A 17,911-nucleotide genomic window follows, 5' to 3' on the forward strand; every position below is an offset into this window, starting at 1 on the left:
CGATCATAAACAAAGCTAATGAAGAACCAGTATGCATTCTCACAATTGATGCATCAAGGAAAAAGACAAAGTCCCACTGTAAGCAATGGTAGACACTGGTTCGCCCTATACCATGGTAGCCATGGCTACATTTCAGGACGTATTGGTGGATCCGCACAAGAACTTACATGAGAGTAACTGGCTATGGCCACAGCCCCATAGAGATTTTTGGATTCAAGTGGGTGCACCTTAAATTTGGGTACACAGAAACATATTGCAAGCGGTTTGTGGCTCAAAATTCACACAGGACAGGAAAAACCCATTTTGAGCGTCACGACTCAAACCTGCTCGACCAAGGAAGAGCTGGTGGAGGAATTTCCTCAAGTATTCAATGATACCATCGGGAAACTCAAAGGATTCAAACACTGTATTGTTCTAAGGAGGGGAGCGAAGCCAACTCTACACAAAGTGAGGAACATTCCTGTTGGCATGAGGGAAGCGCTGCAGAATGAAGTGTAGAAACTCTGCAGACAGGACATCATAGAGCCAATTGAGTGTTTCCGATTGTCTCCCATTGTCATAGTTCAGAAGAACAAGTTATTTACCCCAGATAACGTTCTGTCGACTGGATGTTCCTCAAACATATTCCTCATCTTTGACATGTAATGTCCAGTTTCAGCTGCTTTGGAAAAAAAATTCGGCAGACAGTGCTGTGTGTCGATGGCGTCAAGTCGATTTCCCTCGAAGGCCTCCGTCGCGGGCGATGCCCTCAGAGGGTATAGTTAGCACGCACAGCGCCCGTTGGCCTCAGTTCTGTTTTTCCCCTCCTCGTGTAGCTCCCATGCCCACAATCACAGGCATGACAGTACTCAGCCTTGGTGGAACGGAAGCTGTAATAGCATGGGAAATTCTACCGAGGGGTAGGTTGGGAGGGCGATGAGGAATACGTTGGAGAAACATCCAGTCGAAAGAACGTTACCGGGGGTAAGTAACTTGTTCTTCAAATGGATTGTGTCCTCCAACGTATTCCTCATCTTTGACAGATTCCCAAAGCAGTATAAATGATAGGAGGGTGTAGAATGTACAAATTTAAGGATTTTCAAGGGCAGAATAAAGCACTGCCTTACCAAAAGCAACATCCTGAGCATGGGAAGCATCCAAAGAAAAATGCTTTGTAAACAGGTGTATAGATGACAATGTTGCAGCATCACAGATGTTCCTAATATGAACGCCCCTCTGAAGGGCTGCAGATGTTGCCATGCCCCTGGTGAAAGGAGCATGCAAACCTTCATGAGGGTCTTTGCCTGCTAGTCTGTAGCATTCAGATATGGTGAGAATGATCCTTCTAGACAAGGTCCGTTTGGAAACAGCCCGTCTTAATTTGTGTCCGGTATAACCTATAAAGAGCTGGTCGACCACTCTCAATTTTGACATTCTGGAGATGTAAAAACGTAACGTTCTCCTAGGGTCCAACCTATGGAGACTTTCCTCTTCCTTGCCAGGATGAGGTGGCAGATAAAAAGAAGGCAGAACAATTTTCTTAAATGAATGTCTGAAATTACCTTTGGCAAAAAGGAGGGCTTTACCCTTAAAATAACCCTATCCTTGTGGAATATGGTAAAGGGTGGCTTGGAATAAAGTGCTTGCAACTCGCTCACTCTACGGGCAGATGTTAGAGCAATCAATAGTATTATCTTAAAGGTTAACAACCTTAATGGGCATGTGAGAAAAGGTTCAAATGAAGCACACATGAGGAATTTCAAAACCAGGGTTAGGTCCCAAACTGGAACCTGAAAAGGAGACGGAGGGAACAAATTAATAATCCCTTTCAGAAATTGAGTCACCAATGGGATTTTGAAATAAGAACATTCTTCTGACGAGCGCTTAAATATTGACAGCGCTGCCAAATCGCCCTTAATGGTGCCAATCGGCTAATGAGAGCAAGAAGGATAAAACATCCGGAGTTTTACACTGAAAAGGATCAATATTCTTTTCTTTGCACCAGTCACATTATTCCAACAGCAAAGGTACAGAGATTTTGCTGCGGGCCTTCTGGCCGAAAGAAACACCTCCATTACGTCATCTGGGAGGTCCCAATCCTTGTATCTCAACCTTTCAGAAACCAAGGGTCATGACCTCTGGATGGATAACCCGACCCTCCTCTCTCGAGAGAAGGTCTTCTCGTTGTGGAAGACGCACCGCAGGACAGATGGACAGGTCCAGAAGGCCCGGGTACCACATTCTCCTGGCCCAATCCGGGGCAATTAGGATCATGCGTTTCCCGAATCTTCTCAACCTCCTGATTACATGAGGAATGACAGGGACTGGCGGAAACGCGTGGAGAAGTGGAAACTCCCAGTCTACCATGAACGTGTCTCTTAGAGCTCCTCTTGGGGAAAAGTCTCTGGAGCAGTACAGTTCGCACTTTCGGTTGACACCGGTCGCGAACAGATCCACTTGAGGGGTTCCCCAAATGGTGAAAATCGCCTGAAGGACTTCCTGAGCCAGTTCTCACTCGTGGTAGACTGCTTTGCCTGCTCAGAGCATTGCCGCTGTGTTCTCCCCTCCGGCTAGGTGAACTGGCGACATGGAGATTCCTTCTTCAATTGTCTCTGCACAGTGGTAGTGATGCTACACCTCCTCCCTTGTTGAGGTAGTACATGGCCACTGGGTTGTCCGTCATTATCAGGACATTCTTTCCCAGTACAGAGGGCAGGAAGGCTTTCAGTGCTAGTCCGATTGCCCTCAGCTCAAAAAGATTGATGTTTGGTTTGGACTTTGATGGAGACCAAGGACGGCTGACTGTCAGATTGTTGGCGTGGGCTCCCCACCCCGTGAGTGAGGCGTATGTCACTACGCCCATGGTTGCCAAAAAGATTCTCCTTTCAGAATATTGTCCTCGCAGGCCCACCATACAAGATTCAGTGAGACCCTGGTTGGAATCTGAAGTCGGTACGACATCTTTCTTGAGAACTAGGAACATTGTGTTCTGAAAGCCCATTGAAGGGATCTCATTCTCAGGCGGGACACTGGCACCAGAAAAATGCAGGATGCCATGAGGCCGATCAACCTCAGAAAATCGAAGGCCAAAAGATTACAGCCATTCTGAAATTTGGTTACCATCTGAAGAATAACCTGAGCCATAACCTGGGGTGGCGAGCTCTTTCCCGAGGATTTATCTATCACTGCTCCGATATATTGGAGCTTTTGAGAAGGTGTCATATGGGACTTCTTGTAATTGAGGGAGAAGCCCAGTCTGTGAAGAGAGCGGCAGGTGATGTTGAGATGATGCAGGACTTGTTTGGGAGAATACTCCCTGATCATCGTCCAGGTAGACTCCTCTCCTGAGACTCGCTGCCACCACCGCCATCAGTTTGGTGAAAAACCTTGGGCGGAGGCCAGCCCGAATGGTAGGACTCGAAACTGATAGTGCGATCCGCCAACTGCGAACCTCAGGTATTTTCTGTGCTTGAGATGTATTGACAATAAGCATCCTGAATGCCCAATGACACCAACAAATCCTGAAGTTGGAGGGCCCGAAGGATCTTCGAAAGAGTGACCATCTTGAACTTGTCCTTCCTGAGGAACTTGTTCAAGTATCTCCAGTCTAAGATGGGTCTCAGTCCTGCGTCCTTTTTGGGGATAAAAACATATGGGGACCTGTTCCCCTCCGCTACAGGCACTGGTTCTATAGCAGGGTTAAAAATTCCTGCACAAGGAGTGGATCTGGAATCCTCAAAGAGTGTTTCCCCAGAGGGTTGCTCTGAGGCTTTTTTATGAAAGGAAGGCAGTAACCGTGGGCTATTGTTTCCAGAGCCCAAGCATCTGAAGTAATGTCTCACCATTTTTCTAGATGCTGAGACAGTCTGCCACCCACTGGTGAGCTGTGGCTCAAGACCTCAGAGTGGATTTGTAGCTTCTGTTGCAGAGGCTGAAGGTCAAGAAGCTGCTGCTTGAGCTGGCTTGGCACCTTTACCTCGTCCACCATGAGGGAATTTTCTTTGGCCCCTTTGACTGGCCATTCCTCTCGCCCTTCCAAATGAGGAGTAGTAGCGAAAAGATCTACCCCTCCATGGTTGCCCATTAGCACGAAAAGGCTGAGGTTGCCCAACAGCAGCGCCTAAAGATTTGGCCGCTGCCTTCGAGATCTGCAACTTCTCAAGGCTCTCGTCAGCCTTGCTGCCAAAAGGATGAGTCCCGTCAAAGGGCATGTGGAGAAGTCTAGCCTGCACATCAGGTGCAAATCCAGACTCCCTCAACCACGCAAATCTGTGCATTACGTTGCTTGTAGCCATGGACCTGCTGATGCTATCTGCAGAATCTGCACAAACTCACACATGGCTTCTTTGCCGTCCCTAACAAAAGCTAAGAAGCCATCCCCTTCGGGAATATGCTCTGCTGCCATAGAAATACACTCCCACAGAGTATACAAATATTTTGCAAGGGCACAAGTGGAGTTGGCAGATTTTAATGCCAAGCTCCCTGAAGTAAATACCTTGCTCGTCCATCCATCTACGCGCTTGTTGCCCCCATCAGGAGGAAGGATAGGGTACGCTGCTTGCTTTGAAGTAGACATAGATGCTTGGACCACCAGACCCTGTGGCATGGGGCGCTTTGACAGGTAGCCGGGGTCGCTACTGGAGGAGCAGTATTTCTTGGTGAGATTTTTGTCAACTGCCGGGTTAGTTTCCAGTCTCCCAATTCCTGGCCACCCCTTCCTGAAGTGCAGACATCCCCTACCCAATATTACAGAGCTATTAACAATGAGACCTGTCAAATACTTCACCACATTGGATTTGTCATCTGCCTACCATCAGGTCGTATTAGATCAGTGGTCTTCAAACTTTTTTGGCCTGGGCCCCCCCTGAGCAAAGTTTGGGCAGGACGGGGCCCCCCCAAAAGTGCCAGATGGACAATATGTAGAAATCGCTATGAACTTGTGTGCCGTCACCGCATCCGACTCCCAGTACAGACCCTGGGCTCTCCCCACCCAACTCCCACCACTATCCCAGTGCAGCCGCCCATCCTGCTCCCACCAAAGTCCCATAACACAAGCATACACACATCCATACACATTTAAATAAAAAATGAATCTCCATAAATGTACCTTCTACAGGGGCCTATGCGTGGTTGCTAAAATGCCCCGCTCCAGGTTACTCTGCCCTTATGTGCGAGGAGGCACAGGAGCACCTCCTCGCACATACATACATGCAGTGCCCCAGCCAGCATTTCCAATGAGCTATGCAAGGCTGGCGAAGCAAAACACCCCCAGTGTTGCATGGCTCAGTGATCATGTGCGGCTGGGGAAATGAACTGTCAAAGGCACGCAGTGTTTTCCTTTGACAGTTCAGCCGGCCCAGTATGGATGAGCCGGCAGGCTTGGACTGGCCTAGAGGGTAATAGGACGATGACCGTACCAAAAATGCAAAATTCTAGTGTAGGCCAGTCAAAATGGGACACTTTTTTTGCCAATGTGGGCCAGTTTGAGGAGTTACTTCACTATGCAGCTAGTGGTTTTGACCATTGTTGCTGAATAAATATTCTTTAAATATCACAATTTGTTTACAATTGAACAAAAACAACCCCTTGGGTACTACTAAAACAGTCTGTGACTAAAGGACTGAATATCCATTTGCAACTGCAGGCCATTTTTTCATTGGTGCCTAAGACTGTTTTATGGTCCAGTCTGACCATGTGAGCTGCCCCTTCCCATTTCCTCCAACTGAGTTTTGGCTCCTGTCCCCTTTAGGTGTCACAAAGGATATAACAGATAAACCGATCTAAATGCATGCCTTTTGGATTAGCTTCGGCCTCTGCAGTTTTCCAAAGACTCATGCAACAGTTGTTTGGAGGATTGAAAGGGGTATATTTTTTCCACGACAACATCTCAATAGCGGCATCCACAGAAAAAGAATGTGATGCAAAACTTCTGGGGGTACTACAGGTAATAAAGGAGAAAGGGCTCACCCTCAAAATAGGAAAGTGCAAGATGAAAGTACAAGAAGTTAGCTACCTAGGACATGTTATAAATGATGATGGGATCAAACCAAAGAAAGAACTTGTGGAGACAATAGCTAGTATGCCTATTACCAACTTCGGTCCTTTTTAGGATTAGGAGTACTACTCTAAGTTTGTCCTGTGTTTCACTGAGAAAACCTAGCACATGAGGACGCTCCTGAAGAAGAACGTCAAATGTGAGTGATCCGGCCTTTGTCAGGAGGAGTGGGAGAACATAAGACCAGATGTCAGTAGAGCTCACAATGTTTAATACCACTGCCACCAGCATAATCACAGTCGATGCAAGCAAGGGGGAGTGGTCACTCGGATTCAAGGAGGTAGAGAGGTTACCATCGCTTTTGCCTCTCGCGTGTTGAAAAGTGCAGAAAAAAACGACTCCACCTCTGAGGAGGCTTTGGGTGTGAAGTGGGCGTTGGAGCATTTTTTTCGAACACTTATTTGGGGGTTGTCTGTTGTAATGTCAAAGGTATTTGTACCGCACACCGTCACCAACGGAATTGGTCCCCAGGCGCTCTGGCGGATCTGCAAACGATAAGGTGGGATGGGTTAGTAAGGTGAAGAGGGATTAGGATAGTGAGAGGAGTGGTGTTCTGTTGGCAGCTTCAACTCGGTATACACCGGGTGCTGAGCTTTGGTGCAGGTATTGGATCGGTGTCAGTCCGCGTGTGCTGTTGCTCCGGCTTATGTGTTGTTGCAGTGTTATGAAGTGCGTGCGGCTTGTGGGGCGAGAGATGGTTGTGTGAGTTTTTGGGTGAGATAGGTTTGCAGAGTTTGAGGTTATATTGGTTAGTGGGTTACATGACCTTTAGCATGCTAACATTCACAGTTTTGTCTAAGTGTGGCACTTGTTTGCCTTCAAAAACCTACTAGATGCGGTGCCGGCTGGTGTTCACAGTTCTAAGTGTGGCACATGTTAACATGCAAGTTTCATCTAGGCGCGGGCATGCTTTCCTTCAATCAATGTCCTTTCTAGATGCGACGCAGGCTAACGTTCACAATTTTATCTGAGTGTGGACATGCTAATATTCACAATTGCATCTAGATGCGACGCAGGCTAATGTTCAGAATTCTGTCTAGGGTTGGGCATGCTAATATTCACAATTCTATCTAAGTGTGGACATTCTAATCTTCCCAATTCCATCTAGATGCGACAGGCTAATGTTCACAATTCTAAGTGTGGACATGCTAAGATTCACAGTTCTATCTAAGTGTGGACATGCTAGTATTAAGTCACTATGTTATTGGGAGGTAAGATAAAGTTGCAGGGGATTTCTGGAGTGGAGTGATTGCTCCACTCCCCACCCATGCCACACTCAGTTTTTGTTGGTGTCTGTTAGCTGCTGGCTTCCTTGGCGTCCCCTGCGGACACCTGCAGACACATCTTGGAGCCGCTGATGTAGGAGCCGCCCTTGGCCTTGGAACCCTTAGCCGCCGGGGCTGCCGGGCAGAGGGCTGCCCTGGATGTCCATTATAAGGTGTGCTGGACCAATGAGTTCGGGGGGGGGGGGGAGCGAGGGAGGCGGGCTCAGGCAATCAGGAAGTGGAGAGGGAGTCCCGCGTTTGGAGGGCGTTTGCCGTGCTTCCAAACATAGCGTGTTGGAAAAATTAAGCAAACAGGGCTGGGGCATGGGTCTGGGCACTCACCTGGGCATGGATCATAGTGCAAATGGCGCGGATCTGATTCCGGCACTCGGATCATTAGGCCTGTGTTTTCAACCGGCTTAAGGCAGCCAATCAGGTCGGGGGGGAGCGAGGGAGGCAGGCTCAAGGCAATCAGGAAGCGGAGAGGAAGTCCCGCGTGTGGAGGGCGTTTGCCGTGCTTCCAAACATAGCGTGTTGGAAAAATTAAGCAAACAGGGCTGGGGCATGGGTCTGGGCACTCACCTGGGCATGGATCGTAGTGCAATCTCAAGACCGATCACAAACCACTCATCCACATAATGAATTCTAAAAGCCAACATCTGGTGTCCCCAACAATTTGTGGGTGGATGCTTGAAATCATACAATACAAAGCCAAGGTTGTGTATACTCCAGGTAAGTGAAACGTTATTGCAGATTGTTTCCCCAGATTACCTTGGGCTGATGAATCCGAACAAGAGAGAGAACATATATGGCCAAGTTCAGCCGAGTATAGCAAAAGAAGATTGGATTCAAGCATCGGCTGAAGACCCTGAACAGTGCTTGCAGAAAAGAGCTAAGCATGAAGGTTAGAAGAGAGTGGGAAATGCCCTTCCAGAGTTTGATCAGATTTGTGACGAGATTGCAGAGAGCACGGAGTATGTGATGAGAGGAGATTGCATAATTACACCAAAGTCATGAGGGCGAAGATTCCCAACCTGGCATATGAGGGACGCTTAGGAAGGCAGCACACCAAGAGAAGGGTGAGGGAGAATTACTGGTGGCCGGGAATGCTGAGTGAAGTGGAAAACTGAAGTTATGCCAGACCTGTGGAGTTAGCTGCCAGTCCAAAAAGGCGATTGTAGCAGCTCTCCAGCCAGTACAAGTACCTGAGTCCACATAGAAGAAGCTGGCGATGGATATTGCAGGACCCTTCGAAGGGTTGGACCCATGCAAGGTGTACATAGTGGTCCTCGTGGATTACAAAACCAAGTGGGTGGAGTGGTGAGTCATGGAGGAAAGTGCTACAGCCACAAGAATTGTGACATTCCTGGGGGACGTGTTCAGCAGAGAGGGGGACCCAGAAGAGCCAATCACGGATAACGGGGCACAGTTCCCAGAGTGCACGCAGAGGGTTTTGAAGGATTGTGGGATCACACACACACACACACACACACACACACCCCCTTATGGCATCCACGGCTAATGAGCTGGTGGAGTGCATGAATGGTTTTATGAAGGGGATGGTTCAGTTGCCTGTAGTGAACTCATTACCCTGGAAGGAGAGTATGAGGGAATCACAATGCATATAGGATGACGCCATATTCTGAGACTGAAATTGAACCTTTCATCATGATGAGCGGAAGGGTGCTGTGTAGTAGGCTGAGACTTCGTGGTTGATTGAAAGAAATGTCAAGAAAGTGGCTATGAATGAAATCCTTCAGAAAGTAAGGGAGAACCAGAAAAAATACATTGACCATTATGACAGTCAAATCTACTTGTGAAGTGGAGTTCAAGGAGGTATAAAGGATCAGGGTTTGCGAGCATCGAAAAGTGACGAAAGGAATGTCTACATTCAGGAAACCACAGAGGATTGAGAGGGTTGGAAGAAAAACTGGTGGTGCTGGAAGATGGCAAAGCTTGGTCCTTTGATGACATTGTTCATACTACCGAGAATGTTTTTGAGACTGTACTTGACTCAGAGATGCCTTATAATGAGGACAGACCACGATGTTCACAGATTTGCAGTAAATAGATTTAAGCTGATTGTTCAGTTTCCAGAGAGACAAGGTGCAAGCTGGTCGTGCAGGGTCATCAGCCCGGAAGAGGAAGATCCAGCCCAACTTCAGAAATGATTGTGTATTTTTGAAACGTATCCTTTGTTCTAATTTCGCACTTTCCTTCTTTCTCCCTCCTTTTCCTTGCCTTATTTGGGGAGAGGGGTGTTATGATGCCATTACTCACCTCGTGCCGTTCTGGAACCTCCACAGGTCCGGGAACAACACGAGGGAGAGCTGTTGAGTGAAAACAGTGTGAAGTGCTGTGTGCAACGACCTGTGCCCGGGGGTCTTTCTGTGATTAAACTGTTTATTTATTTATTTTTTAGTATTTATAAAGCGTGCAACAGCCCGGAGGCATCATACTTACCTACTGGTCTGCCTGTGTGTGTGTACCCACAACAAATCGTACTTCAGTTGAGTGGGACCCTCCACTATCCAGAAGTGGAATCCACAACGGAGACGGCTCCAGGACAACGGCGGAACCTGCACACGGCAGAACCTGCACACGGCAGAACCAGCGGCTCAGCAGGCAAACCTGGTCAGCACACAGAAATGACCCCTGCAGTAGGACAATGGTAGTGGCCACCAGAGACGACCCAGGCAATCACATTCTGTGTGTGATTGCCTGGTCGTCCAACACCTTTGCAGGAGGCAGCAGCTTCCAAAATCAAAGTGGGATGCCTTAGTGGGAAACAGTAGGGAAATTAGGTAAAAAGGGACCAGAAAACAGCCCTAGAATTGAGGGCCTGGCTCCAGCAGATGAGCAGGACCAAGAACAGGATGAGGAAATCTCGCAAGAGCAGCCAGCAGCCAGCAGCCAAAGATCCAAACCGGAGTTATGCCCAGGCCACTGCATCCAGGCAGTATAGCCAGAACAGGGCCTAAAAATGCAGCAACAGTGGAAAACCTCGAGCCGCTAAGCAGACCTGCTTATCCTCCAAACATCCAGCAGCTCTGAGCTCTGAAACAGGGCTTACCCTATATATTCCTTCACTCACAGCCCACCAATCTCATCTACGGGATTAAAACAAAGGTATTGACGGCCAGCCAATGAGGTTCTCCTCAACAACTGCCAAACACTCAGGGCCACCACCCCCAGGAAGTGCAATGGCCTATCCAGGACCAAACCACCTTGGAGGCCACCATCTTGGGCTCACAAAGAGCTCATGTGGCAAAAAGCACCCTTTTTAAAGGACTGCCTCAGTTTCTCTGAACCAAGGAAACACCCTAAACAAAATAGCCATGAGTAAGACTTTAAAGACCCATTAGTACCTTAATGGCTACCATAAAGGCACATTGGGCTATAAATGCAGTAAATCGACGTGCACCCCCTGGTGAAGTCACAACTAAATCTTAGCTTCTACCAGCCCACACCCTAAAACCAATGTAGGGTGATACAATCACCCTAGAGCAGAAATGGGTTGCCTGGCAGGCACCCCTAGGACTGGACACCTTTTGGATGACCAAATACCTGAAGTATAGGAAAAAGGGAATGTAGAGGAAGGGGGACTTTAGCAGAAGTCCATTTGACCACCATAGGACATTAAAAAAAAAATACAAAGAGGGAAAAGGAAAAAGAGTAGGGGTCCCATAAAATGAGACTGCAGAACCTGAGAAATTGAATTCTGTCTTAACAGTTAGCAGAGAATATAAAGAGCATACATAGTAAGTAATTGAGCACATATGCACACAGAAATGCAAGTTTAGTCATCACTATAGCCAGGACAGAACTGCAACATTATTCGATGCAAACGGTTACACATTTGTTCAGGTGAAACAAACCCAGCAATCAAACAATTTTAAAATGCATGGTTGAAGAGGGCAATTAAGCAGAGAATAATAAATAATAGGTCCAGATAACCAGGGTTAGGCTGGCTGCTAATTCTGTGCCATTAACTTCCCAACATTAAACCACCATAATGCATCATGGCAAGGTTAAAAACAACCATGCCATTGCTTTTAAAGAGAATGCCCATCCAAAGTGGCACCCAATAAATATAATATCATTGAAGGCAAAACAAAAAAGGTACATTTTAGCAGTGATGCACTTATTTAATTCGAAGTCGGACAAGATGCCAGGCAAAACTCAAAGCAGGACATATAATGTAGTCCCCTTTTTGAAATGATAGGGCAAGAGAATCCGTGTCAGGCTTTCTCCCAACAGACTAGTTTCTACATTTGGTATCAGGAAGGCATTGGGCATATAACGAGGCATAGTCAATCCTACCTCATTTTAGAGAGGGTTTTGGCTAGATAACCCGAGTGGCGTGGCATGGAAAAGCAAACCTGGTGGCTTTCAGTATTTATAAAAACAATACATGAATAGGAGGCAAAGAATGCGTATTCCCTTCGGATAGCAACAATTATTGCTCTATTCACAATGTCAATATACTAAATTGACAGGTTGCTTGGATGTTTCAGAACCAATCAGCAAGGAAATCAACAAAATTGTACACAATACATAAATCTTTTGCAACAGAAAAATCTGAATACATCAAAACGTCTCACAGGGTAACTAACCCAATGCAAAATCTGAAAAAGGGCACTTTGCAAACATATCATTTACTCCGTTGTACGGTACATCTCTTACCAATGAGGTTCACCAGCATGTCCCACTGCCCTCCATCATTGCTGGGGTTGGAAAGCAGGAATTGCATCAGCCTGCCATCCACAGGCTCCTTTCGACGTGCAGTCTCAATGAAGGCGTTCAGGAAATAGTGGCATCGCTCCACCTAAGATGAAAAGCAAAAATTTGGGTTGTTGGTATGAAGCGTTATCTTGAGCACCCCGGCCATAAGACTTTGCAGGTAACAAAAACATTAACTCATGTAGCCCAAACGTAAAGAGTGTAGAGAGTATCTGAAAGAAAATAAATGTTGAATGTGAAGGTAATAGCTTTGTTCACCTTGACTAGTGCTTTAAAAAGGTCAGGAATCATTAATGTGATTACCAAGCCTGAAAGCAATAAATCGTACCAAAATATTAAAGCCCTTAGGGCAAAGGGAAGAGGCATAAGTAATGGGGTGGCATATTAAGAGTCAGAAAGGAGGCTCACTGTATACCTTAAGATACTGCGTTTTTCATACTGCAACCATAAAAAGTAAAAAAAAAAAGTGCACAGGGGCCTTCAGTAACTTAGGAAAGTAGGAAGTCTTCCGCCACTGCCATACTAGAAAAAAGCTGCTAAGAGGACTTTACCTGCTCTAGGATATCAAGGGAGGGGCAGGTTGTGTACATTGCTATGCCCGTTCCAGAGATCACCACATCCCCTTTCTTTACACACACCAAGGCAGGCTTTAGGAACATGAACATTGAGAGCTTTGTTATCATCGGGCCACATCAGCCACAAGCTAAGTTCGTACCTTGAACTCCTCTTCAAGATAATAAAAAAGTTAATGTTTTCATCTTCACGCTCAGTTCTGCTTTGAGGTTAAGTACATAAAAGGAGGCGCAGTAGACTTGAACTTTAAGTATGCCATACAGCCCTGAACCCTTACATCTCTGTTATAATGTAGAAGGGAATAGTTTCTTACCTGTAACTCCATTTCTCCAGCATTGGTATCTTTCATGGATTCACATGCTTAGAATATTCCCCGTCGTCAGACTGGGACCCCTCGGTACACATATATAGCCTTTTCCTATAGGAAAACTTCCGACACTTTTGTGTCCTATTCTCGTCCTTTTAGGACCCGCCTACGCATGCTCTGCAGGCCGTCCCAGTATAAGAGGCCCGCCCCCGCGGTTCCCCTTCAGATTTCGGCCCCTCCAAAGTAGGAAGGGTTAAACCTATCCATTACATACATTGCAGCCCCGGAGAGGCTTGGCGGGTGCATGTGAATACATGAAAGATACCAATGCTGGAGAAATGGAGTTACAGGTAAGAAACTATTCCCTTCTCCAGCATTGGATCTTTCATGGATTCACATGCTTAAAATAGATTGTATAGCAGTAACACTTGAGACGGTGGTGAGAATGCAATGTAACGCACCCCCACCCTACTACCCAACACATATGCGCAGCAGTAATAAGTTTACTCATATAACCTTTCCCACCAAAAGTATACTGTCATCAAAGGTAGAAAACATTCTCCACAACGTGGAGCTTACCTTACTGAAACAGATGGCGCAGAACAGCTCTTCCCATCTGCACCTCATCCGCATGCTGCCTGGCAAGGTAGTAGTGGCGGGTAAACGTGTGGGGCACTGACCATGCCACAGCTTGGCATATGTCCGTCAGCGGAATTCCGGCCCATAACGCTGTTGAGGATGACATCGACCTTGTAGAATGGGCTCTAGGATGTCTTTGCAGTGGCCTTCCGGTCTTAGAGTGACAAAAAACAATCGTCGACGAGACCCATCTGGCCAATCCCTGTTTCGAGATTGCTTTACCTCTCGTCGACGGACCATATGCGACGAACAGTTGCCGAGTAGCCCTGATGTCTTGTGTGCGATGTAGGTAGAATTTCAGAGCCCTCTTAACGTCCAGGGTATGAAGAGTTTTTTCTGCTGCCGACGATGGAGTGGCGAAGAAAGTAGGCAGAACCACGGATGAGTGTTTGAAATATACCGTTGGAACCTTAGGGACGAACGTAGGGTTAGTCGCCAGGACTACCTTGTCCTTAAAGAATCTTAGGTAGGGGGGGGTCCACGACCAGCGCTTGTAGTTCCGAGATACGTCTGGCTGATGTGATAGCTATCAGGAATGCCAACTTCCACGAAATGAATTTCATGTCGGACGTGGCCATAGGCTCGAAAGGCGGTTTCATCAAACCTGCCAACACTGTGTTGAGACTCCACGCCGGGGGAAAACGTTTCACCGGGGGAAAGGCTCGAAATAAACCCCGCATGAAGTGTTTCACCAGTCTGTCACTGAATAGAGGAGACGACTGCCTTTTCCTTGTGAACCTCGAGATGGCTGCCAGGTGTACCTTTATCGATGAGGGGGACAATCCCTTTTTTGCTAAGAGGAGCAGGTAAGGTAGAACTTGTTCCGGCGTCACCAACAATGGTTGTAGGTCCCGCTGTTTTCTACACCATTCACAGAATCTCCGCCACTTATAGGAGTAGGATTTGTTAGTGGAAGGGGCTCTAGCCGCCTGCAGAATTTCTTGGCACTCCTCTGAAATGTCTAAAGCCCCGAATTCCGAGAAGTCAGGAGCCAGGACGTAAGGTTGAGACTGTCCGGGTCGTGATGCCACACCGTGCCTCTGTCCCGGGATAGAAGGTAGGGGACTTTCGGAAACGCTACGGGATGTTCCAGCGATAGATGGAGGAGGTCTGAGAACCACGGTTGCCTCGGCCAGTATGGTGTCACTAGAATCACCCGGCAATTGTATCTGCGTATCCACTGTATTGTTTTCGGTATGAGGGGAAACTGGGGAAATGCATAGAGGAACATGTCCGTCCATGGGAAGGAGAACGCCTCCCCCACCGAACCCTCTTGGGGCCACCTGCTTGCAAATTTCTCGCATTTCTTGTTTTCTTTGGTCGCGAAGGCGTCCAGAGGGGGGTGGCCCCATTTCTCGAACACTTTCTTCAAGTGACCCGTGTCCATTTCCCACTCGTGTATCTGGGCCATGTTTCTGCTGAGGGAGTCGGCTTGGCAGTTCCTCACTCCTGGAAGGTGATGAGCCACGAGGGAGATATCGTGCTTCGATGCCCAATGCCTTGTTTTCTGGGCTTCTATGGAGAGAGTCCTTGATCGTGTCCCTCCTTGTTTCCTCAGATAAAACATGGCTGTTGTATTGTCGGTCAGTATCCGCACCCGCGACCTCTTGATGTGTGGTAGGAACGCCTTCAAGGCCCATCGTACCGCTCTGAGTTCCAGTACGTTTATGTGTAGGAGTGACTCCGTTGGAGACCAGCGACCTTGCGTTTGGAGAGCACCCATGTGCGCTCCCCATCCGGGTAGGGACGCATCCGTAACTATGGTGCTCTGGAACTCCGGCTCCTGTAGGAGCACACCTTTGTTCAGATTGTGGGAGCTCTGCCACCACTGAAGGGTCCGAAGTAGCTTGTCGTCGTCGACGGTTATCCTGTCCGACCACGATCCCTGAGCCTGTGTCCATCGGTCTGCAAGGAATTCTTGGACTAGGCCTCATGAAAAGTCGACAGTTTCTCACCAGATGGATGCAGGGTGCCATGGCCCCTAGGACCAAAACATACTTTCTCACTGAGATCCTGGTGTTTCGCCGTAGCCGGGCCGCCTGTTGAATGAGTCTCGAGGTCCTGTCGAGAGAAGGTTTCACCAGCCCTAGCTGAGTCTCGAACTGTGCCCCAAGAATACCAGCGTTCTTGATGGCCGCAGAGAGGATTTCTCGAAGTTTATGGCGAATCCTAGCCGTTGTAGAAGCTGCATGGTGGCTTGCAGACTTGTGTTGGTCGACGCTGGGGAGGATCCCCTTACCAGCCAGTCGTCGAGGTTTGGGTATACATGGTGGCTTTGCTTCCTTAGCCAGGCCGCCACTGGAGCAAGGCATTTTGTGAACGTTCTGGGGGAGGTTTTGAGCCCGAAAGGAAGAACCGTTTATTGGTAGTGGGTTCGCCCTATTACAAAACGTAGGAATTTCCTGTGTTTGACACATTGGAATATGGAAATCCAGGGACGCCAGGAAATCTCCCTTTTGAACTGCGCGGATCACTTCCTGCAGAGTGAGAATCTTGAATTTCAGGCTCTTTAAGGACTTGTTGAGCTCGCGTAAGTCCAGAATGGGACGCCATTTGCCGTTCGGCTTTTTTACGACGAAGTATCTTGAGTAGACTCCTTGGCCTCTCTGTGATGTTGGAACTAATTCTATCACTCCCTTCGCTAACATGAGTGTAACCTCTTGTTGCAGTGCCTTCATATGGGACTGAGCGGTGAACGCAGGTGGAATTTGCGGAGGGCTGTGTTTGAATTGAAGAGAGTGTCCATGTCTTATAGTGTCTAACACCCATTGGTCCGTCGTTCTCCTTTCCCATTCGTCGACATACGCTGAAACTCTTCCCCCCAGAACGGGTTGTGGAACGTCACTGCTGATCTTTAGTTTGCTTGTCTCTCGCCGACGATGGGTATGATGGTCGTTTTCTGGAAGACTGGAAGTTTCGTCGACGGTTAGCCGATTGTGAGGCACGTCGGTATCCCTGGGAGGGGTAAGCCGATCTGGCAAAGGATCTGTCTCCAGAAGAGAATCTTGAATTACCTGAAGCCCCTCTAAAGGGGCGAAAAGACTTGTAGCTTCTGCCACTCTGGAGGGCACCCAAAGAACGTGCCGTGTCTGAATCTTCTGTCATCCCTTTTAGGGCCTTGTCCACCTTCTCACCGAAAAGAAGGTCTCCCTCAAAGGGCATATCCAAGACCTTGTATTGTACTTCTGGTCTGAAGTAGGTACACTTCAGCCATGACTGTCGACGTAATACGACCCCATTATTGACTTGCTTGAAGCCAGACTCAGCAAGATCCACCGCGATGTTTATTGCGTGATTTGAGGCTTCCTCGCCCTCTCGACCAGTAGCATCGCCGCCTTCCTCTGTTGATCCGGAAGATGGTCAAGCAGCGGAGCCAGCCTGTGCCACATCTCCCTATCGTATCTGGCCACAATTGCCAGAGAGTTTGCTGCCTTTACTGTGGTCGCTCCCACGGAGAGCACTTTCTTGCCAAAGGCATCTTGGCGTCTCGCTTCATTCTCGGGTGGAGTCGTGCACTTGTGCTGTGCCTTTGCCTTCCTCGCTGCCACCGCCGACACCGCCGAGTCTGGTGTTGGTTGAGAGGATAGACACTTGGGTGTAGACTCTGGAGCCTTAAACTTTTTTTCTAGGCGTCCTTTCACTGCTGGTTCTGAGAATGGGTGTCTCATTGTCTGCAACCCCCCTTTCCATACATGGTCAAGTATCGGTATCGAGAACACCGACCTCCTTCTCTTGCCCATGTGGTCGAACAAAAAACAGTCCTTTTTCTGTTCTTCCTGGGACAGACCAAATTCTTTGCATGCCTTCTCCATCATCGAATGGAATGACGCAATGTCGTCTGGAGGGGGCGGGTGAGCTGGGCTTCTGGGGTTTTCTAACTCCGCCTCTGACTCCCAGGTAGGATCCCTGGAGGGGGATAAAGAGACCTCTGACATGGCTCCCCTGTCCGACTCCGAATCTGGCAGCTCACCTTCCTCCTGCGCCAGTGTTGAGATTGGCGTGCGTGGGTGCGGCGGTTGACGGGACGGGCTCGACGACGGGTGACTGTGGCAGGCTGGCCTGGGGAAGTCGCTGGTCCAACGACCGTAGCAAGGCCTGAAGCGAGGACAGAATATTCAACGACAAAACCGATTGAGGAGAGGGGCAGATACCGGTGTAACGGATGCCCTCGTCGACGACTTGGCAGCCGCTCGTAGCCCTAGGTCTGCTGGGCCAGCCACACTCTCGCTCTCGTCCTCCGAGGACAGCAACATAGCTTGCTCTTGTAGCAAAGCCTCTGGGGGGGTAGGGTCGAAGACTTCAGGCCTCCAGGCCTCCTGTAGGACCCCCGTCGACGAGGCTCTCGTCGAC

General features: G+C 48.3%; 1 protein-coding gene across 1 annotated transcript in view; it reads right to left on the reverse strand.

Moving 5' to 3' along the window:
- BLMH (bleomycin hydrolase) overlaps positions 1 to 17,911 on the reverse strand; it is a 648,489-nt gene that overhangs the window by 562,974 nt on the left and 67,604 nt on the right. Inside the window, exon 4 of the mRNA XM_069615257.1 lies at positions 11,986 to 12,127. Coding sequence (XP_069471358.1) covers positions 11,986 to 12,127 — 142 coding nt within the window. The remainder of the gene's footprint in view (positions 1 to 11,985; positions 12,128 to 17,911) is intronic.

The sequence above is a fragment of the Ambystoma mexicanum genome, chromosome 9 (genome assembly GCF_040938575.1).
Source record: "Ambystoma mexicanum isolate Mex_15411 chromosome 9, UKY_AmexF1_1, whole genome shotgun sequence".
NCBI classification, from domain to species: Eukaryota; Metazoa; Chordata; class Amphibia; order Caudata; family Ambystomatidae; genus Ambystoma; species Ambystoma mexicanum.